This window comes from Salmo trutta, chromosome 1 (genome assembly GCF_901001165.1).
Source record: "Salmo trutta chromosome 1, fSalTru1.1, whole genome shotgun sequence".
NCBI classification, from domain to species: Eukaryota; Metazoa; Chordata; class Actinopteri; order Salmoniformes; family Salmonidae; genus Salmo; species Salmo trutta.
Window position 1 is genome coordinate 24,694,213 of NC_042957.1, and position 23,018 is coordinate 24,717,230.

General features: G+C 37.8%; 1 protein-coding gene and 1 long non-coding RNA gene across 5 annotated transcripts; both read left to right on the top strand.

Annotated features, from left to right (window-relative positions):
* The first annotated feature begins 384 nt into the window (after positions 1 to 384).
* LOC115191975 (adhesion G protein-coupled receptor F5-like) lies at positions 385 to 13,190 on the top strand. 4 transcript variants are annotated; one of them, XM_029750052.1, is made up of 7 exons: positions 907 to 1,755; positions 2,116 to 2,164; positions 3,224 to 3,809; positions 3,962 to 4,114; positions 4,221 to 4,256; positions 5,564 to 5,617; positions 5,698 to 5,806. In XM_029750052.1, exons 3-7 carry the CDS (start codon positions 3,695 to 3,697, stop codon positions 5,751 to 5,753), a joined length of 414 nt encoding a protein of 137 aa, XP_029605912.1. In that variant the 5' UTR covers positions 907 to 1,755; positions 2,116 to 2,164; positions 3,224 to 3,694; the 3' UTR covers positions 5,754 to 5,806. The 4 variants fall into 4 exon arrangements, 3 of the variants coding, with proteins under 3 accessions (XP_029605912.1, XP_029605932.1, XP_029605922.1); XM_029750072.1 differs by lacking the exon at positions 5,698 to 5,806 and adding an exon at positions 11,636 to 11,773 and having other exon boundaries at positions 1,644 to 1,755; XM_029750062.1 differs by lacking the exons at positions 907 to 1,755; positions 2,116 to 2,164 and adding an exon at positions 2,865 to 3,051.
* Positions 13,191 to 13,851: 661 nt separating this feature from the next.
* LOC115191985 (uncharacterized) lies at positions 13,852 to 22,300 on the top strand. Its single transcript, XR_003877823.1, has 3 exons — positions 13,852 to 14,692; positions 21,133 to 21,239; positions 22,163 to 22,300. It is a non-coding gene; the product is annotated as an uncharacterized LOC115191985 (long non-coding RNA).
* The last annotated feature ends 718 nt before the right edge of the window (positions 22,301 to 23,018 follow it).

Here is a 23,018-nt window from a genome sequence, read left to right on the forward strand (position 1 = left end):
GGATAATTACACCCAATAGGATAGACTGATCCTAGCCCTGTGGCACATAGACTATTGCAGCAGAGATACTGGAGACTGAGACAGGGTGGACAGGAAGATCACTTCAGTGACTCAACCCACTCAAGTCGGGTACAGCGAAAAAGCCTGGTACAACGTGATGCACCCCTCCTAGGGACGGCATGGGAGAGCACTAGCAAGCCAGTGACTCAGCTTCCGAAATAATATCAGAGGCAGAGAATCCAAGTGAAGAGAGGGGAGCCAGCCAGGCAGAGACAGCAAGGGTGGTTCATCACTCCAGTGCCTTGTCGTTCACCTTCACACCCCTGAGCCAGCCTACACTCAATCATAGGACCTACTGAAGAGATGAGTCTTCAGTAAAGGCTTAAAGGTTGAGACCGAGTCTGCATCTCTCACATGTATCGGCAGACCATTCAATAAAAATGTTGCTCTATAGGAGAAAGCCCTGCCTCCAGCTGTTTGCTTTCAAATTCTAGGAAGAATAAGGCATGCGTCTTGTGACCATATTGTATGTGTAGGTATGTACGGCAGGACCAAATTTGAAGAGACAGTTGGTTAGCAGTCAAACCTTGAGATCAGTCCTAGCCTTAACAGGAAGCCAGTGTAGAGAGGCTAGCACTGGAGTAATATGATCACATTTTTGGATTCTAATCAAGATTCTGACTCAACTCAACTATGCTCTCACAGTTCAAGGACAAGGAAGAAAAACCTAAACCTGTCAAGCAGGTGTCTTACACAGTAAGTGCCCTTATTATATTTAATCAAATGGTTTGATGTGGAATGTGGATAGGGAAAGGGATTGGGTAGATACCTAGTCAGTTGTACAACTGAATGCATTCAACTGAAATGTGTCTTATGCTTTTTGCACAACCCTCTGAATCAGAGTACAGTGGCAAATTGGCAAGAGACACACAAAAACCTTTTTGCCCTTCCTTGAGAAGTCAGTTGAGAGAGTCGGAGGGGCAAGATTACAATTGTACTTTTCACATTTTATATTGAAATGATGTAAATGATTTGATTGAGTTCATTTTTAAGTATGACCTTTCACAGTGTTTAGTTATAAATAGACATGTAATATTTGTTAAAGGTTTAACAATGTGAATACAGAAGAGTAAATGAAGGACTCTTAAACAACATATGGTGTCACAATTATTATAATAAGTAATCTTTCTCACTTTCTCATCTCTTATATGTACATATGTATTATACAGATCCAGGAGTGCATGCTGTGTAAATCATTTTGAGCATGAATTTGAGATTAAATTACATTTAATGCAATTGGATTGGTATGTACAGAAAAGTTAATATAAAAAAGTGAATATATTCACTGAAATGCAGCAGAGACATGCGACACCAACCATTTGGTCTTCATCAGACCGCAACAATTTTCTTCTAAGCATTCCAATCAGGCTGCTGAAAATGAATAAGTAACATAATCAAGAAAAAAGCCCATAAATACCTCAGCTGTCACCATAAGTGGTGCGTATTTAGTTGTGTTTTATTGTGTAATAATTTTGCAACAATATTACCTCACAATCTGCACACAATCTGGTATTCCATTGGGTAAAAAAATTAAAAATGTATAATATGATGCTTTGTTTGGTTTTGTTTATCTTATGCCATATTCATACAGCTATGACCTCACCAAAGACAGTTTGGTACTTTAGTGTTCTCTTGGTATTTTGCTGTAGTCTGGAAAAACAAGATTGCTTGGAAACTCCAAATGTAACATCAGAGGTAAGAGGCCAGTAAATAAACTTCAAAAACTTCACAAATCGTTCACAAGGTGATATTTAGCAATGTCAGAGAAATAGAATATTGTTTGAGCTACATATCTTCAGGTGTATCACTATTAATATAATATGTTTCAAAACAGATTTGTTTGTTGGTTCCATTGGTGCAACTACCGCAGGTATACATTATAATTACAAAAACAGCACATTTGTGTAACTGTTTCCACATTGTAATAACACTGCACATCCCTGTGTATCTACCATGCCAATACATAGTGGCACTTTTTTGATTGTTAAAACACCTACTTAATTTGACGCAACGATACAAATCATGTGTTTTTCTGGTTAAATCTATCTTTTCCAGGAATCACCCGCTGATGGATCACAAGTTCCTTCTAGAGAAAAGCGAGAGGGTGAGTCAGCTGTTTTATTTCGTTTTCACTTGGTCTGCTCAAACCTACATTTCTGCCCCCAATGTTCTTCAAGGCACACTAGGAAATGGCAAGAAATCTAATATTGTTTATGTTCACACAAATCCAAAACAAATATAGCAATTTGCTTAGCAACTAACTTATTTATTTATCTCACTGTTTTTTGCCATTGGATATTTGCTGTGTGCAGAATATTTGCTGTGTGCATGTTTTTATGTATGTACATTTCTTTTTATGGTCCACAAGAATTGTCCTTCAGGGACCATAAAGATCTCTTGAATTGAATTGTTTCCACAGTGACAGCAACCCTGTCATGTCCTGACCAGTAATAGGGGTTATTTGTTATTGTAGTTTGGTCAGGACGTGGCAGAGGGTATTGGTTTTATGTGGTTCGGGGTGGTGGTTTGTTTAGTAGGGTATTTGATTTATGTATTCCGGGGGTTTTTGGGCACTGTTCTCTGTTAGTGTATTTCTATGTTCAGTCTAGTCTATGTTTAGTTTATTGGGATTGGGCCTTCAATTGGAGGCAGCTGTTCCTCGTTGCCTCTGATTGATGGTCCTATGTATAGGGGTGTGTTTGTCATGGGAATTGTGGGAGGTTGTTTGTGCACTGCTATGTTTAGCTGTCGTTGTTTTTGTATAGTGTGCGTCATAAAATAAAGATGAGCATTCACGTACCTGCTGCATTTTGGTCCACTTCCTACGACGGCCGTTACAAACCCTCTATGAGAAAGTTGGTGAAGTTCAGTTGGACGTCTATAATATTGCACTTGAAACCATACATTACCTAAAGTCCCAGGTGAAAAATGTAACCTAACCCATCCTGATCTCCAGTGTGTTAAGTGTAACAGACATAAACATTACTACCGGTAAGAGTTTTTAATTGTTCTTTTTTCCTTCATTTTATAAAAGGTTCAAGACCTACAGGCTCATGTGTTAGTAAATGGTGTATTTAAAAAAACTAACTTGGACGTTGTTGGTATCAGAAGAAAACGTATCTCCATGTTGAGGATGTTCAATCCACTTCCCCTCCATTCACAGAATGCTCCTCAGACCCCAGTGGAATCAGGTGCAGGTGTGAGGACCAGTATAGTTGGTCATGTGACCAGTGTTCCTCCAATGGGTCCTGTGATGAGATCGTTGATGGCAAAATATGTGGATGTCTCAATGACTATCCTTCTGATGGAAAGTTCTGTCAGCCAATCACAAGTAACTATTTGATTCTCACATCCACTTGGTGTTTGACATTGCACCTGTTGTAGTTGTATGTAATTGTTTTTGGCAATTTCTCCCAGCTGCATAGTTCTTCTTGGTGACACGTCTTTTACCTAATCCCAACAGATCTTACTGCTTGTTCAAGTGCAACTACTACAGCAGATATTCCAAGAAGTTACTCAAGCAATATATTCCATTTACTGAAAATAATAGACATGCTTGTCATGATTTATTTAATTGTAATTTTCCATAGAGCCATCAACCACTTATGGGGAAATTATTGAAATTGAGTTGGACATGACAGATATTTCAGCTACATTGATAGATGTACTTAGGGCCAGTGTGAATGGCCTGACCTACCCTGTCCTGATCTCCAATGTGTTAAATGTATCGGACGTGAACTTCACTACTGGTAAGAGATTTCTGTTGCTGATGCTCATTTGAGTTTTAATTCCTTGTGAATTGTAAAATATATTCAAGAACTGGTTCAGATATTTTCAAATAGTTGGTTTCACAGAAAACATTGATATTATGATGTTCCATCCACTCTCCTTTCATTCACAGCATGCTACCCAAACAGCACATGCAGATGTGAGGATCAGTATGGTTGGTCATGTGATCAGTGTCTCTCTTATGGGTCCTGTGACATTACTGATGACTCCTGTGGATGTATCAAAGCCATTCCTCCTTATGGACTGTTTTGTCAGCCAATCACAAGTAACTGTTTCTTTACCACCTCCACTGTGCTAGTTTAATCAATGTTTATGTATTCGTTCAGGAACATTTAAGCTCTAAGCTTACCCTTATCTCCTTTACCACATAGATCTGACGGCTTGTACAACACCATCTCCAACACCAGGTATGAGACAGTTACTAATGACTATTTAATTAACAGCAGTGTTATTGTACTAACTAGAGTCTTAGTAAGATGAACTTGCCATGGTGTTATCCATGGTTGTATATTTACTTGAGACCTACAGCTGTAAGACAAAAAGCTGTAAAACAGGTTAGAGAACCAGCCATCATCATAATAATCTCTCATTTCTCTGCTACCACACCTTTTCCAGCAGAAGAGGAAACAAGTACTGATTTTACACAATAATCTATGTATTTCAAATATATGTAACAGTGTCAAAAATTGACAATTACAATTATTCTAACAATCAATCTTTATTTAACATTGATTAATTATTGCAATAATGAAACTGTAGACCCCACACTCTTGAGTGTGTTGCAGAGAGCTTAACCTTTACAGAAACTGCTGGTTCTTATTTAGCTGACACTAAAAATGCTTAGTCATGGATGGTTCCAACCTTCCCAGGCAGATTGGGGGCATGGTAAGCCACCTTGGGTTTATCTGCACCTGGTGTTGTTTTAACCCCTAACCTGGATTAGTTTCACAGATGCCAGGATGATAAGAATAAATAGGGTTTTGTTCTACTGCTCCAGGCGATCTCTATCTTGGTTACACCAACCACATTTTGTCTATGGAATGCGAGCTGTAGATCAATTGTCTCTAGTGAATATTTGCAGCCCAGATTAGCTGCAGGGAGCTAGAGTGGAGACCATATAAACACATCATTAGTAGAACAAAAATGTCTTACTATTTGTTAAGTATTAATATCAAACAAATCAGGTAAATACGAAGTTTTCTCTCACAGTAGTTACTGTACATAACTACTCTGTTAATCAAAATGCAATCATTCAGTGATACACAGCAATGTCAGTAAAGTAAATACTTTTACGCATTCGTGCCAACAACAAAACAGTCCACAGCAAGTTCAACAACTCCCTCCAGTACAACATCAAAGGAACAAATCAGTAATGTCATTTCATTGGACCTACGGTATTTACTTTTACATTTAGCAGATGCTCTTATCCAGAGCGACTTACAATTCCTTGTTATATTATTGAGTCGGGCATCACCAATATTCCACTTTCACCATTGAGTTAAATATAATGTTTTTTTTGTTCCACTGTACCTCTGTGCCAACAGCAAAAAATTCCACAGAAAGATCAACTACAATGACACCCTCCAGTACTACATCAAATTCATTTAATTTTACATATTTCCTTGTTACATGTTTGAAAGAAGTTTGACATAACCAATATTCCAGTTACACCAATGTGTTCAATATATTGTTTTTCTGTTCCACTGTGCCCTAGTACCAACAACAAAACGGTCAACAGCAAGTTCAGCAACTCCAACGACACCCTCCGGTATGAGACCTCAATTATACAAATGTGTAATTACAATTTTAACTTTCACATTCTTATATTTAGTTCTGTTTTTGTTTTAGAAAACACACTGAACCTACAATTTACTATGGCTATCACCTTTGACTCCATCTATTAGGGCTAGGGGGCAGTATTTTCACGGCCGGATGAAAAACGTACCAAATTTAAACAGGTTACTACTCTGTCCCAGAAACTAGAATATGCATATTATTAGTAGATTTGGATGGGGAACACTCTGACGTTTCTAAAACTGTTTGAATGGTGTCTGTGAGTATAACATAACTCATATGGCAGGCAAAAACCTGAGAAAAAGTCAAGCAGGAAGTGGAAAGTCTGGTGCTTGTAGTCCTTTCAAGTGATTGCCTTGACTGTATACAGTGTCTTAGGGTTCATTTTGCACTTCCTAAAGCTTCCACTAGATGTCAGCAGTCTTTAGAACGGTGTTTGAAGATTTTATGGTGAATTTGAAGGGAATACCAGCTGTGGTAAACGGGTGTCCCATTATAAGGCATGGGCTCAAGTCACGCTCAATGACTTGGGAGCGAGCTGAGTTCATATTCACTCCTAAAGAGAACGGCTAGGTCCGGTTGAAATTTTATTCAAGGTATATGATAACAACAACCTAAAGATTGATTCTATACATCGTTTGATATGTTTCTACAAACTGTAGTATAACTTTTTTGACTTTTCGTCTGGACTAAGTAAGCACGCGCGTAGTGGATTTGGATAGTGAACCTAAGGCGCGAACAAAATTGATTATTTTGAAATAAATATGAACTTTATCGAACATTTATTGTGGAGCTGGGATTTCTGGGAGTGCCTTCTAATGAATATAATCAAAGGTAAGTGAATATTTATAATGTCATTTCTTAGTTTTATTGACTCCAAGATGGCGGGTTTCTGTTTGCTAGTTGTTAGTGTCATCTGGGCTGTACTCAGATTATTGCAAATTGTGCTTTTGCCGTGAACCTTTCTTGAAATCTGACAAAGCGATTACATTTACATTTAGAAGTGTATCTATAATTCTGTGCATAACACTTCTATATTGATCAATGTTTACGATGAGAATTTACATACTATGTGTGCTCGTTGTGCTCATTCACCGAAGGTTTGGAGGGAAAACATTTCTCAACATTACGCGCCAATGTAAAATGCTATTTTTGGATATAAACATGAACTTTATTGAGCAAAACATACATTTATTGTGTAACATAATGTCCTAGGAGTGTCATCTGATGAAGATCATCAAAGGTTAGTGCTTCATTTAGCTATGTTTTGTTTTTTTGTGATGCATCTAGTTGCTTGGAAAATGGCTGTGTGGTGTTTCTTGTGAAGTTTATGTCCTAACATAATCTAATTGTTTGTTTTCACCGTAAAGCCTTTTTGAAATCGGACAATGTGGTTAGATTAACGAGAAGTTTATCTTTAAAATGGTGTAAAATAGTTGATTGTTTGAGAAAATGGAATTATGAGATTTTAGCTGTTTTAAATTTGGCGCTCTGATTTTCCACTGGCTGTTGTCAAAATCAATCCCGTTAATGGGATGAGAACGGGAAGGGGTCCCATAGAGGTTAATGATGAAAATAATGCAATGTTCAAAGATATTGATCAAACTGTGAGTATACTATATTCCCTCATCCTTATCACAATGTCCATGTGCTGTAATGTAAAGTGTCAACCTGGACTCAGGGGTAGATGTAACATAGTAAACGTAAATCAGTCTCACTCCATTTAGTATAATAGGTTACATATGGTATGTATTAATTTGTGATTGTCCATCATTCATTTCTCATGATATGTAACAAATTACAATTTGTTGTGGCTAACATTAGCTAGTTGGCAAATTTTTGCGAAGCTAGGGTTAATGTTAGGTTTAAGGTTAACGTTCATGTTCAGGTTAAGTTTAGGGGAAGGGTTATCTAACATGCTAAGTAGTTGCAAAGTAGCTAAAAAAGTATTAAGTAGGCGCACAGTTGCTAATTAGCTAAAATGCAAAAGTTGTCGATGATGTGATTAGAATATGACCCGACCAACCTCCTGCCTTTAAAGGGAAAGGAAAAGGGAAAGGGGGAACTTAGTCATCTGTACAACTGAAATGTGTCTCCAGCATTTAACCTAACCCCTCTATCTTAAAGGAAAAATCCACCTAAAACCACTCATTCCTTTAAAATAATGTCTGAGACTATATATATATGGTAGGCTAAAATCCGAAGACAATCCGACAAGAATATATTTATTTTGAGCTCCCAGGCTCTTATTATGGAAACCTATTGTGTCTATGTATCTCCGTCACCCAGATTGCAATTTCTATGGCTTCCACTAGATGTCAACAGTCTTTATTCAAGGTTTCAGGATTCGTTTTTGAAAATCAAACAATTATTTGGAGTTTTTGTTATGGGACCACCTGAAGCAAGTCAGTCTTTCTGCACGCCAGGGAGAGGGTTCACGCTTGCGAAGTTGCCTTTCCTATTGAACATGCTACCTTCCGTGTGAAACATTATAGTTTATTTACTTTTTAGAGTACCTGAGGATTAAATAGAAACGTTGTTTGGCTTGTTTGGACAAAGTTTAGCGGTAGCTTTTTGGACTCCTTTGTCTCCCTATTGAACGAGTGGATTACTGAAATCAATGGTGCCAACTAAACTGACTTTTTGGGATATAAAGAAGGATTTTATCAAACAACCATTCATGTTGTAGCTGGGACCCTTAGGATTGAAAACAGAGGAAGATCTTCAAAGATAAGTTATTTTATCTCTATTTGGGATTTTGTGAAGCCTGTGCTGGTTGAAAATATGTTGATGTGGGGTACCGTCCTCAGACAATCGCATGGTATTATTTTGCCGTAAAGCCTTTTTGAAATCTGACAACGCAGTTAGATTAACAAGAAGTTAAGCTTTTAAATGATATAAGACACTTGTATGTTCATGAATGTTTAATATTACGAATATTTATTTGAACTGCGCGCCCTCAAATTTCACCGGATGTTGTCAGCTTGTGTCCCGCTAGCCCCAAGAGTTTTACATTTTCATTTTAAAAGTTAATTTGTGGAATTTCTTTCCTAATGTGTTTCAGCCAATCAGTTATGTTATGATGAGGTAGGGGGGTATACAGAAAACCCTATTTGGTATAAGACCAAGTTCATGCCGTAATACGGACATCTCAAATAAGCAAAGAAAAATGACAGTCCATCATTAATATACATTTATAAATCCTCTTTAACAAGGCGCACTTGTTAACCTCTCTAGGGTAGGGGGCAGTATTTTCACGGCCGGATGAAAAACGTACACAAATTAAACGACCTACTACTCGCATATTATTAGTAGATTTGGATAGCAAACACTCTGAAGTTTCTAAAACTGTTTGAATGATGTCTGTGAGTATAACAGAACTCATATGGCAGGCAAAAACCTGAGAAATCTAACCAGGAAGTGAGAATTCTGGTGCTTGTAGTCCTTTCAAGTCATTGCCTTTCGAACACAGTGACTTAGGGTTCATTTTGCACTTACTAAGGCTTCCACTAGATGTCAACAGTCTTGAGAAAGTTGTTTGAGGCGTCTATGATGAACAGAGAGCGAACAGAGGAAGTTGGAAGTTGTTTACTCAGGAAGGTACTGGCGTTCATTGGCGCACATTCACGTGGGAGTTAGCTGTGTTCCAAAACGTTTTTCAAGACATTGCAATCGTCCAGTTGGAATATTATTGAAGTTCTAAGTGATAAAGGCCCTAAAGATTGATGCTATACAACGTTTGACATGTTTGAACGAACGTAAATATAACTTTTTTTACTTTTCATCGTGACATTTTCCGCGCGCTTCCTACACTTGGAGTAGCTTACTGAATGCGCTAACAACAAGGAGCTATTTGGACACAAATTATGGACTTTATCGAACAAAGCAACGTTTATTGTGGACCTGGGATTCCTGGAAGTGCCTTCTGATGAAGAACATCAAAGGTAAGTGAATATTTCTAATGCTATTTATGATTTTAGATGACTCCAAAATGGCAGGTATCTGTATTGCCTAGTGTATTTTTCTGAGCGCAGTACTCAGATTATTGCAAAGTGTGCTTTCCTCAAAGCTTTTTTTAAATCTGTCACAGCTGGCCTACTAGCTGCCACCGATCCATGTTTCATGTGTCTGTTGGTTATGTCTGTTTTGTACGCACCTGTTCCTTGTTTGTAATTAGTGGGAGGGTATTTAGTTTGTTGTTTGGGATTTGTGCGGGATTGTTTTGTTACGTTGAGGTGAAGGGCTGGAAGATTTTTTTTGTGTGTTTAATTACACAACTATTTTGGATAGGCCATAGGGTTGCCGGGCTGCGCCCCATGTATTTTTCGAGTTTGGAGCTGTTCTCCCTCTTGTTTGTGGTTTGCACCCTGCCTAGTCGCTGTGTTCACTCTGGACTTTATTAAATATATATTCTACGGACCTTTCGTCTCCTGCGCCTGACTCATCTGTTTCCTGCTCCTTGAAATACGTGACATTTAAGGATTTTTAAAGTAAGAGTATTATTTAAAAAAATATTTACTGGCCAACGACATCCTTTTTTTGTGTTTTTTTTTTTTCATGTTGGGAAAGTGTTTGTTTAAGGGTCATTACAGAATTGGAGTACATTTTCTGTCCTACCCATAAAATGTCAAATAATCCATGCCCAAAACACTAAAACATACACTTGTTGTGTAAATTAGGCTTGTCCTGGGACAAAATGTAAATATAGTTGTAGAAAAAGTGGTTACAAAATTATTTAAAATACCATAGTTCTCCACCCCCTAAAATGGCATTTTTTTCTTATCCCACCTTCTTGATGACCAACTTGCACATCAAATATAACAGTTAAACTTATTTTAACTCTACATTTTTGGTATGATTTTGTTTATGTCTCTTGTAATTGTTAAAACAATTTGTTTAATCATCAACATATTTTAAATTATATAAATTATGGACTGAAGTTGTCCCAAAACATGCACGCAGCCCTTTTACCGAAACCTATTTAGCCTGGCAGAGGAAGAGAAACAGTCACATGACACAGAGGAAATTACATCATCAAGCCATTTGCTATCACCATGGGTAGACCAAAGGTAAGTCCTCTCTTCTATTTTTCAAATGTTTCCAATCTTTTCAGCCTTGATTGAGTGTCACTCACCAACACAACCCTGTTACTTATATTATCAGAATAAGACATTAATTTCAAAATGTTATGTTTTCATTTATATAACTAAATTTGTCCTTGACCTTGACAGTAACAGCAAGCATCTATTCCTTAGAAAAAGCTAACATTAGCATTGATTTACAACCCTGTTACTTGAAACCCTGTTACTATAATTCAAGTAACAATTTTGCACTACAGTAACAGGGTTGTCTCCTTCAGTTCACTAAGAAGGGACAATCTATTTGTAAAATTAACACTAGAACTGCGATTTGCCACGTCATTCAACAGAGTTCTGGCACACCATTGAGCGCTGCTGAAAAGCAGAGGCGCTACCATGCCAGGCATGATGCCAAATGAACAGAGACAGCAGTACTTAGAAAAAGAGAGAAAAGTGGAGGAAAGACGTAGAAACAGGGAAGTAGTGTTAGAGAGGCTCATAAGAGGAGTAATGCCAGTCAGCACTGATCCTCCAGTCAGACCAGAATATCCAGTCAGCTCTCAACCTGGGACTTCAAGATCAGGAGTTAAGGTTATTGAGGAATGCAAGTTGGTGTAAGCACAGATCATGAGGATATATTTAAGTAAAGGAACTATCTGTACAATGAACAGTGAAATAGGCATCACTTTTACTTGATAGGTATAATATGTAATAATTACAAGGGCAACACTTTATGATAACCATCATTAGTGAGTCATTTATATCTATTAATTACTGGGTAACTACCCTTAAATAAGTTGCTACTGTGAAATCAATAATGAAAGTATCTATATGGTTACAGTTAATGGCTGGTGATGTCTATTTTGCTGCAGATGAAATGGTTAAGTGACAATATATTTGTTTGTTTCTTTTAGGCAACATGATCTTGGGAGAAGAAAAAGGAGGGCTGCCAAAGCAAAATTAAACAGGGAGCTGCAGCAACTACAAGATCAGTTGAAGAAAGTTGAACAGTGAGCAGAAAAATACAGAAAGCGGCTCCAACTATCAAAAAAGAACCACCCATCTCCAAGATCCAAAGTCGACAAGTTTCAAGTGTTGATGCCTAAATTATCCTCCAATTCTGGAATGACCCTTAAGGTGGTAGGGCTAGTTTAGGGTAAGGGTTTGGTTTAACTTGTTATGGATAGGGGGCAATATTTTCACGGCCGGATAAAAAAACGTACCCGATTTTTAATCTGGTTATTACTCCTGCCCAGAAACTAGACTATGCATATAATTAGTAGCTTTGGATAGAAAACACTCAAAAGTTTCTAAAACTGTTTGAATGGTGTCTGTGAGTATAACAGAACTCAAATGGCAGGCTAAAACCTGAGAAGATTCTGTACAGGAAGTACCCTGTCTGACCATTTCTTGGCCTTTGTCATCTCTATCCAAAGGAGAGGATCTCTGCTGTAACGTGACACTTTGTAAGGCTCCCATAGGCTCTCAGAAGGCACCACTGGCTAAAAAACAGTAGCGGATTTGGATAGTGGTCGATCTGAGAACAATGAGACCGGTGCGCGCATGCACGTAAAGAGGCCATTTTACATTTTCAGTCTGAACGAAAACAACGACTCCCGGTCAGAATATTATCGCTATTTTACGAGAAAAATCACATAAATTGATTTTAAACAGCGTTAGACATGCATCGAAGTACAGTAATGGAATATTTCGAATTTTTTGGAAAGTTCTGTCAGCCAATCACAAGTAACTATTTGATTCTCACATCCACTTGGTGTTTGACATTGCACCTGTTGTAGTTGTATGTAATTGTTTTTGGCAATTTCTCCCAGCTGCATAGTTCTTCTTGATGACACGTCTTTTACCTAATCCCAACAGATCTTACTGCTTGTCCAAGTGCAACTACTACAGCAGATATTCCAAGAAGTTACTCAAGCAATATATTCCATTTACTGAAAATAATAGACATGCTTGTCATGATTTATTTAATTGTAATTTTCCATAGAGCCATCAACCACTTATGGGGAAATTATTGAAATTGAGTTGGACATGACAGATATTTCAGCTACATTGATAGATGTACTTAGGGCCAGTGTGAATGGCCTGACCTACCCTGTCCTGATCTCCAATGTGTTAAATGTATCGGACGTGAACTTCACTACTGGTAAGAGATTTCTGTTGCTGATGCTCATTTGAGTTTTAATTCCTTGTGAATTGTAAAATATATTCAAGAACTGGTTCAGATATTTTCAAATAGTTGGTTTCACAGAAAACATTGATATTATGATGTTCCATCCACTCTCCTTTCATTCACAGCATGCTACCCAAACAGCACATGCAGATGTGAGGATCAGTATGGTTGGTCATGTGATCAGTGTCTCTCTTATGGGTCCTGTGACATTACTGATGACTCCTGTGGATGTATCAAAGCCATTCCTCCTTATGGACTGTTTTGTCAGCCAATCACAAGTAACTGTTTCTTTACCACCTCCACTGTGCTAGTTTAATCAATGTTTATGTATTCGTTCAGGAACATTTAAGCTCTAAGCTTACCCTTATCTCCTTTACCACATAGATCTGACGGCTTGTACAATACCATCTCCAACACCAGGATTGAGACAGTTACTAATGACTATTTAATTAACAGCAGTGTTATTGTACTAACTAGAGTCTTAGTAAGATGAACTTGCCATGGTGTTATCCATGGTTGTATATTTACTTGAGACCTACAGCTGTAAGACAAAAAGCTGTAAAACAGGTTAGAGAACCAGCCATCATCATAATAATCTCTCATTTCTCTGCTACCACACCTTTTCCAGCAGAAGAGGAAACAAGTACTGATTTTACACAATAATCTATGTATTTCAAATATATGTAACAGTGTCAAAAATTGACAATTACAATTATTCTAACAATCAATCTTTATTTAACATTGATTAATTATTGCAATAATGAAACTGTAGACCCCACACTCTTGAGTGTGTTGCAGAGAGCTTAACCTTTACAGAAACTGCTGGTTCTTATTTAGCTGACACTAAAAATGCTTAGTCATGGATGGTTCCAACCTTCCCAGGCAGATTGGGGCATGGTAAGCCACCTTGGGTTTATCTGCACCTGGTGTTGTTTTAACCCCTAACCTGGATTAGTTTCACAGATGCCAGGATGATAAGAATAAATAGGGTTTTGTTCTACTGCTCCAGGCGATCTCTATCTTGGTTACACCAACCACATTTTGTCTATGGAATGCGAGCTGTAGATCAATTGTCTCTAGTGAATATTTGCAGCCCAGATTAGCTGCAGGGAGCTAGAGTGGAGACCATATAAACACATCATTAGTAGAACAAAAATGTCTTACTATTTGTTAAGTATTAATATCAAACAAATCAGGTAAATACGAAGTTTTCTCTCACAGTAGTTACTGTACATAACTACTCTGTTAATCAAAATGCAATCATTCAGTGATACACAGCAATGTCAGTAAAGTAAATACTTTTACGCATTCGTGCCAACAACAAAACAGTCCACAGCAAGTTCAACAACTCCCTCCAGTACAACATCAAAGGAACAAATCAGTAATGTCATTTCATTGGACCTACGGTATTTACTTTTACATTTAGCAGATGCTCTTATCCAGAGCGACTTACAATTCCTTGTTATATTATTGAGTCGGGCATCACCAATATTCCACTTTCACCATTGAGTTAAATATAATGTTTTTTTTGTTCCACTGTACCTCTGTGCCAACAGCAAAAAATTCCACAGAAAGATCAACTACAATGACACCCTCCAGTACTACATCAAATTCATTTAATTTTACATATTTCCTTGTTACATGTTTGAAAGAAGTTTGACATAACCAATATTCCAGTTACACCAATGTGTTCAATATATTGTTTTTCTGTTCCACTGTGCCCTAGTACCAACAACAAAACGGTCAACAGCAAGTTCAGCAACTCCAACGACACCCTCCGGTATGAGACCTCAATTATACAAATGTGTAATTACAATTTTAACTTTCACATTCTTATATTTAGTTCTGTTTTTGTTTTAGAAAACACACTGAACCTACAATTTACTATGGCTATCACCTTTGACTCCATCTATTAGGGCTAGGGGGCAGTATTTTCACGGCCGGATGAAAAACGTACCAAATTTAAACAGGTTACTACTCTGTCCCAGAAACTAGAATATGCATATTATTAGTAGATTTGGATGGGGAACACTCTGACGTTTCTAAAACTGTTTGAATGGTGTCTGTGAGTATAACATAACTCATATGGCAGGCAAAAACCTGAGAAAAAGTCAAGCAGGAAGTGGAAAGTCTGGTGCTTGTAGTCCTTTCAAGTGATTGCCTTGACTGTATACAGTGTCTTAGGGTTCATTTTGCACTTCCTAAAGCTTCCACTAGATGTCAGCAGTCTTTAGAACGGTGTTTGAAGATTTTATGGTGAATTTGAAGGGAATACCAGCTGTGGTAAACGGGTGTCCCATTATAAGGCATGGGCTCAAGTCACGCTCAATGACTTGGGAGCGAGCTGAGTTCATATTCACTCCTAAAGAGAACGGCTAGGTCCGGTTGAAATTTTATTCAAGGTATATGATAACAACAACCTAAAGATTGATTCTATACATCGTTTGATATGTTTCTACAAACTGTAGTATAACTTTTTTGACTTTTCGTCTGGACTAAGTAAGCACGCGCGTAGTGGATTTGGATAGTGAACCTAAGGCGCGAACAAAATTGATTATTTTGAAATAAATATGAACTTTATCGAACATTTATTGTGGAGCTGGGATTTCTGGGAGTGCCTTCTAATGAATATAATCAAAGGTAAGTGAATATTTATAATGTCATTTCTTAGTTTTATTGACTCCAAGATGGCGGGTTTCTGTTTGCTAGTTGTTAGTGTCATCTGGGCTGTACTCAGATTATTGCAAATTGTGCTTTTGCCGTGAACCTTTCTTGAAATCTGACAAAGCGATTACATTTACATTTAGAAGTGTATCTATAATTCTGTGCATAACACTTCTATATTGATCAATGTTTACGATGAGAATTTACATACTATGTGTGCTCGTTGTGCTCATTCACCGAAGGTTTGGAGGGAAAACATTTCTCAACATTACGCGCCAATGTAAAATGCTATTTTTGGATATAAACATGAACTTTATCGAGCAAAACATACATTTATTGTGTAACATAATGTCCTAGGAGTGTCATCTGATGAAGATCATCAAAGGTTAGTGCTTCATTTAGCTATGTTTTGTTTTTTTGTGATGCATCTAGTTGCTTGGAAAATGGCTGTGTGGTGTTTCTTGTGAAGTTTATGTCCTAACATAATCTAATTGTTTGTTTTCACCGTAAAGCCTTTTTGAAATCGGACAATGTGGTTAGATTAACGAGAAGTTTATCTTTAAAATGGTGTAAAATAGTTGATTGTTTGAGAAAATGGAATTATGAGATTTTAGCTGTTTTAAATTTGGCGCTCTGATTTTCCACTGGCTGTTGTCAAAATCAATCCCGTTAATGGGATGAGAACGGGAAGGGGTCCCATAGAGGTTAATGATGAAAATAATGCAATGTTCAAAGATATTGATCAAACTGTGAGTATACTATATTCCCTCATCCTTATCACAATGTCCATGTGCTGTAATGTAAAGTGTCAACCTGGACTCAGGGGTAGATGTAACATAGTAAACGTAAATCAGTCTCACTCCATTTAGTATAATAGGTTACATATGGTATGTATTAATTTGTGATTGTCCATCATTCATTTCTCATGATATGTAACAAATGACAATTTGTTGTGGCTAACATTAGCTAGTTGGCAAATTTTTGCGAAGCTAGGGTTAATGTTAGGTTTAAGGTTAACGTTCATGTTCAGGTTAAGTTTAGGGTTAGGGGAAGGGTTATCTAACATGCTAAGTAGTTGCAAAGTAGCTAAAAAAGTATTAAGTAGGCGCACAGTTGCTAATTAGCTAAAATGCAAAAGTTGTCGATGATGTGATTAGAATATGACCCGACCAACCTCCTGCCTTTAAAGGGAAAGGAAAAGGGAAAGGGGGAACTTAGTCATCTGTACAACTGAAATGTGTCTCCAGCATTTAACCTAACCCCTCTATCTTAAAGGAAAAATCCACCTAAAACCACTCATTCCTTTAAAATAATGTCTGAGACTATATATATATGGTAGGCTAAAATCCGAAGACAATCCGACAAGAATATATTTATTTTGAGCTCCCAGGCTCTTATTATGGAAACCTATTGTGTCTATGTATCTCCGTCACCCAGATTGCAATTTCTATGGCTTCCACTAGATGTCAACAGTCTTTATTCAAGGTTTCAGGATTCGTTTTTGAAAATCAAACAATTATTTGGAGTTTTTGTTATGGGACCACCTGAAGCAAGTCAGTCTTTCTGCACGCCAGGGAGAGGGTTCACGCTTGCGAAGTTGCCTTTCCTATTGAACATGCTACCTTCCGTGTGAAACATTATAGTTTATTTACTTTTTAGAGTACCTGAGGATTAAATAGAAACGTTGTTTGGCTTGTTTGGACAAAGTTTAGCGGTAGCTTTTTGGACTCCTTTGTCTCCCTATTGAACGAGTGGATTACTGAAATCAATGGTGCCAACTAAACTGACTTTTTGGGATATAAAGAAGGATTTTATCAAACAACCATTCATGTTGTAGCTGGGACCCTTAGGATTGAAAACAGAGGAAGATCTTCAAAGATAAGTTATTTTATCTCTATTTGGGATTTTGTGAAGCCTGTGCTGGTTGAAAATATGTTGATGTGGGGTACCGTCCTCAGACAATCGCATGGTATTATTTTGCCGTAAAGCCTTTTTGAAATCTGACAACGCAGTTAGATTAACAAGAAGTTAAGCTTTTAAATGATATAAGACACTTGTATGTTCATGAATGTTTAATATTACGAATATTTATTTGAACTGCGCGCCCTCAAATTTCACCGGATGTTGTCAGCTTGTGTCCCGCTAGCCCCAAGAGTTTTACATTTTCATTTTAAAAGTTAATTTGTGGAATTTCTTTCCTAATGTGTTTCAGCCAATCAGTTATGTTATGATGAGGTAGGGGGGTATACAGAAAACCCTATTTGGTATAAGACCAAGTTCATGCCGTAATACGGACATCTCAAATAAGCAAAGAAAAATGACAGTCCATCATTAATATACATTTATAAATCCTCTTTAACAAGGCGCACTTGTTAACCTCTCTAGGGTAGGGGGCAGTATTTTCACGGCCGGATGAAAAACGTACACAAATTAAACGACCTACTACTCGCATATTATTAGTAGATTTGGATAGCAAACACTCTGAAGTTTCTAAAACTGTTTGAATGATGTCTGTGAGTATAACAGAACTCATATGGCAGGCAAAAACCTGAGAAATCTAACCAGGAAGTGAGAATTCTGGTGCTTGTAGTCCTTTCAAGTCATTGCCTTTCGAACACAGTGACTTAGGGTTCATTTTGCACTTACTAAGGCTTCCACTAGATGTCAACAGTCTTGAGAAAGTTGTTTGAGGCGTCTATGATGAACAGAGAGCGAACAGAGGAAGTTGGAAGTTGTTTACTCAGGAAGGTACTGGCGTTCATTGGCGCACATTCACGTGGGAGTTAGCTGTGTTCCAAAACGTTTTTCAAGACATTGCAATCGTCCAGTTGGAATATTATTGAAGTTCTAAGTGATAAAGGCCCTAAAGATTGATGCTATACAACGTTTGACATGTTTGAACGAACGTAAATATAACTTTTTTTACTTTTCATCGTGACATTTTCCGCGCGCTTCCTACACTTGGAGTAGCTTACTGAATGCGCTAACAACAAGGAGCTATTTGGACACAAATTATGGACTTTATCGAACAAAGCAACGTTTATTGTGGACCTGGGATTCCTGGAAGTGCCTTCTGATGAAGAACATCAAAGGTAAGTGAATATTTCTAATGCTATTTATGATTTTAGATGACTCCAAAATGGCAGGTATCTGTATTGCCTAGTGTATTTTTCTGAGCGCAGTACTCAGATTATTGCAAAGTGTGCTTTCCTCAAAGCTTTTTTTAAATCTGTCACAGCTGGCCTACTAGCTGCCACCGATCCATGTTTCATGTGTCTGTTGGTTATGTCTGTTTTGTACGCACCTGTTCCTTGTTTGTAATTAGTGGGAGGGTATTTAGTTTGTTGTTTGGGATTTGTGCGGGATTGTTTTGTTACGTTGAGGTGAAGGGCTGGAAGATTTTTTTTGTGTGTTTAATTACACAACTATTTTGGATAGGCCATAGGGTTGCCGGGCTGCGCCCCATGTATTTTTCGAGTTTGGAGCTGTTCTCCCTCTTGTTTGTGGTTTGCACCCTGCCTAGTCGCTGTGTTCACTCTGGACTTTATTAAATATATATTCTACGGACCTTTCGTCTCCTGCGCCTGACTCATCTGTTTCCTGCTCCTTGAAATACGTGACATTTAAGGATTTTTAAAGTAAGAGTATTATTTAAAAAAATATTTACTGGCCAACGACATCCTTTTTTTGTGTTTTTTTTTTTTTTCATGTTGGGAAAGTGTTTGTTTAAGGGTCATTACAGAATTGGAGTACATTTTCTGTCCTACCCATAAAATGTCAAATAATCCATGCCCAAAACACTAAAACATACACTTGTTGTGTAAATTAGGCTTGTCCTGGGACAAAATGTAAATATAGTTGTAGAAAAAGTGGTTACAAAATTATTTAAAATACCATAGTTCTCCACCCCCTAAATGGCATTTTTTTTCTTATCCCACCTTCTTGATGACCAACTTGCACATCAAATATAACAGTTAAACTTATTTTAACTCTACATTTTTGGTATGATTTTGTTTATGTCTCTTGTAATTGTTAACCTGTTACATCTAGGGGGCAGTAATTTCACGGCTGGATAAAAAACGTACCCGATTAATCTGATTATTAGTCCTGCCCAGAAACTGGAATATGCATATAATTATTAGCTTTGGAGAGAAAACACTCCAAAGTTTCTGAAACTGTTTGAATGGTGTCTGTGAGTATAACAGAACTCCTATGGCAGGCAAAAACCTGAGATGCTTCTGTTCAGGAAGTACCCTGTCTGAACATTTCTTGCCCTTCTTTATTATCTCTGTCGTTTACAAAGGATCTCTGCTCTACGTGACACTTCTCACGTCAACAATGGAGTCTCACAGCCCGGGAAAAACAGGAATGATGTCATTCAAAGCCCTGGCTGAAGCACACGAGAGCAAATGCTGAGTGGTCAGTCAATGGACTAAGCCTTAGGCGCGTGACACGCCCCGCCCCCGGCTTTTGGTTTTTTCCTCAGTTTACAGACAGGCAGATCCCGGTCGGAATATTATCGCTTCTCTACGAGATAAATTGCATAAATATTGGTTTTAAACAGCGGTTTGACATGCTTCGAAGTACGGTAATGGAATATTTCGAAATTTTTTGTCATATTTTGCGTCATGCTCGTGGCCGAGATTTAGCGTTGGGATAGTGTCTAGAACGCACGAACAAAACGTCGCTGTTTGGATATAACGATGGATTATTTGGGACCAAACCTACATTGTTATTGAAGTAGAAGTCCTGGCAGTGTATTCTGATGAAGAACAAGCAAGGTAAGAACATTTTCTTATAGGAAATGTGATTTTGGTGAAGGCTACACTGGGTGGGTGTCTAAATAGCTAGCCCTGTAACGCCGGGCTATGTACTTACATTATTGCAAAATGTGCTTCATCCGAAAAGCTATTTTAAAATCGGACATATCGAGTGCATAGAGGAGTTCTGTATCTATAATTCTTAAAATAATGTTATGCTTTTTGTGAACGTTTATCGTGAGTAATTAGTAAATCACCGGAAGTGTTCGGTGGGAATGCTAGTTCTGAACGTCACATGCTAATGTAAAAAGCTGGTTTTTGATATAAATATGAACTTGATGAACAGACATGCATGTATTGTATAACACAATGTCCTAGGTGTGTCATCTGATGAAGATCATCAAAGGTTAGTGCTGCATTTAGATATGGTTTGGGTTTATGTGACATGATATGCTAGCTTGAAAAATGGCTGTGTGATTATTCCTGGCTGGGTACTCTGCTGACATAATCTAATGTTTTGCTTTCGCTGTAAAGCCTTTTTGAAATCGGACAGTTTGGTTAGATAAAGGAGAGTCTTGTCTTTAAATAGCTGTAACATAGTCATATGTTTGAAAAGTGTAAGTTTTCGGATTTAGAGGAGTTTGAATTTCGCGCCCCGCCCATCATTGGATATTGGAGCAGACGTTCCGCTAGCGGAACGTGTAGATGTAAGAGGTTAAAACCATTGTTTAATCATCAACATATTTTAAATTATATAAATTATGGACTGAAGTTGTGTCCCAAAACATGCACGCAGCCCTTTTACCGAAACCTATTTAGCCTGGCAGAGGAAGAGAAACAGTCACATGACACAGAGGAAATTACATCATCAAGCCATTTGCTATCACCATGGGTAGACCAAAGGTAAGTCCTCTCTTCTATTTTTCAAATGTTTCCAATCTTTTCAGCCTTGATTGAGTGTCACTCACCAACACAACCCTGTTACTTATATTATCAGAATAAGACATTAATTTCAAATGTTATGTTTTCATTTATATAACTAAATTTGTCCTTGACCTTGACAGTAACAGCAAGCATCTATTCCTTAGAAAAAGCTAACATTAGCATTGATTTACAACCCCTGTTACTTGAAACCCTGTTACTATAATTCAAGTAACAATTTTGCACTACAGTAACAGGGTTGTCTCCTTCAGTTCACTAAGAAGGGACAATCTATTTGTAAAATTAACACTAGAACTGCGATTTGCCACGTCATTCAACAGAGTTCTGGCACACCATTGAGCGCTGCTGAAAAGCAGAGGCGCTACCATGCCAGGCATGATGCCAAATGAACAGAGACAGCAGTACTTAGAAAAAGAGAGAAAAGTGGAGGAAAGACGTAGAAACAGGGAAGTAGTGTTAGAGAGGCTCATAAGAGGAGTAATGCCAGTCAGCACTGATCCTCCAGTCAGACCAGGAATATCCAGTCAGCTCTCAACCTGGGACTTCAAGATCAGGAGTTAAGGTTATTGAGGAATGCAAGTTGGTGTAAGCACAGATCATGAGGATATATTTAAGTAAAGGAACTATCTGTACAATGAACAGTGAAATAGGCATCACTTTTACTTGATAGGTATAATATGTAATAATTACAAGGGCAACACTTTATGATAACCATCATTAGTGAGTCATTTATATCTATTAATTACTGGGTAACTACCCTTAAATAAGTTGCTACTGTGAAATCAATAATGAAAGTATCTATATGGTTACAGTTATGGCTGGTGATGTCTATTTTGCTGCAGATGAAATGGTTAAGTGACAATATATTTGTTTGTTTCTTTTAGGCAACATGATCTTGGGAGAAGAAAAAGGAGGGCTGCCAAAGCAAAATTAAACAGGGAGCTGCAGCAACTACAAGATCAGTTGAAGAAAGTTGAACAGTGAGCAGAAAAATACAGAAAGCGGCTCCAACTATCAAAAAAGAACCACCCATCTCCAAGATCCAAAGTCGACAAGTTTCAAGTGTTGATGCCTAAATTATCCTCCAATTTCTGGAATGACCCTTAAGGTGGTAGGGCTAGTTTAGGGTAAGGGTTTGGTTTAACTGTTATGGATAGGGGGCACATATTTCACGGGCCGGATAAAAAACGTACCCGATTTTCTAATCTGGTTATTACTCCTGCCCAGAAACTGACTATGCATATAATTAGTAGCTTTGGATAGAAAACACTCAAAAGTTTCTAAAAACTGTTTTGAATGGTGTCCTGTGAGTATAACAGAACTCAAATGGCAGGCTAAAACCTGAGAAGATTCTGTACAGGAAGTACCCTGTCTGACCATTTCTTGGCCTTTGTCATCTCTATCCAAAGGAAGGATCTCTGCTGTAACGTGACACTTTGTAAGGCTCCCATAGGCTCTCAGAAGGCACCCTGGCTAAAAACCGTAGCGGATTTGGATAGTGGTCGATCTGAGAACAATGAGAACGGTGCGCGCATGCACGGTAAAGAGGCTCATTTTACATTTTTCAGTCTGAACGAAAACAACGACTCCCGGTCAGAATATTATCGCTATTTTACGAGAAAAATCACATAAATTGATTTAACAGCGTTAGACATGCATCGAAGTACCAGTAATGGAATATTCGAATTTTTTGGAAAGTTCTGTCAGCCAATCACAAGTAACTATTTGATTCTCACATCC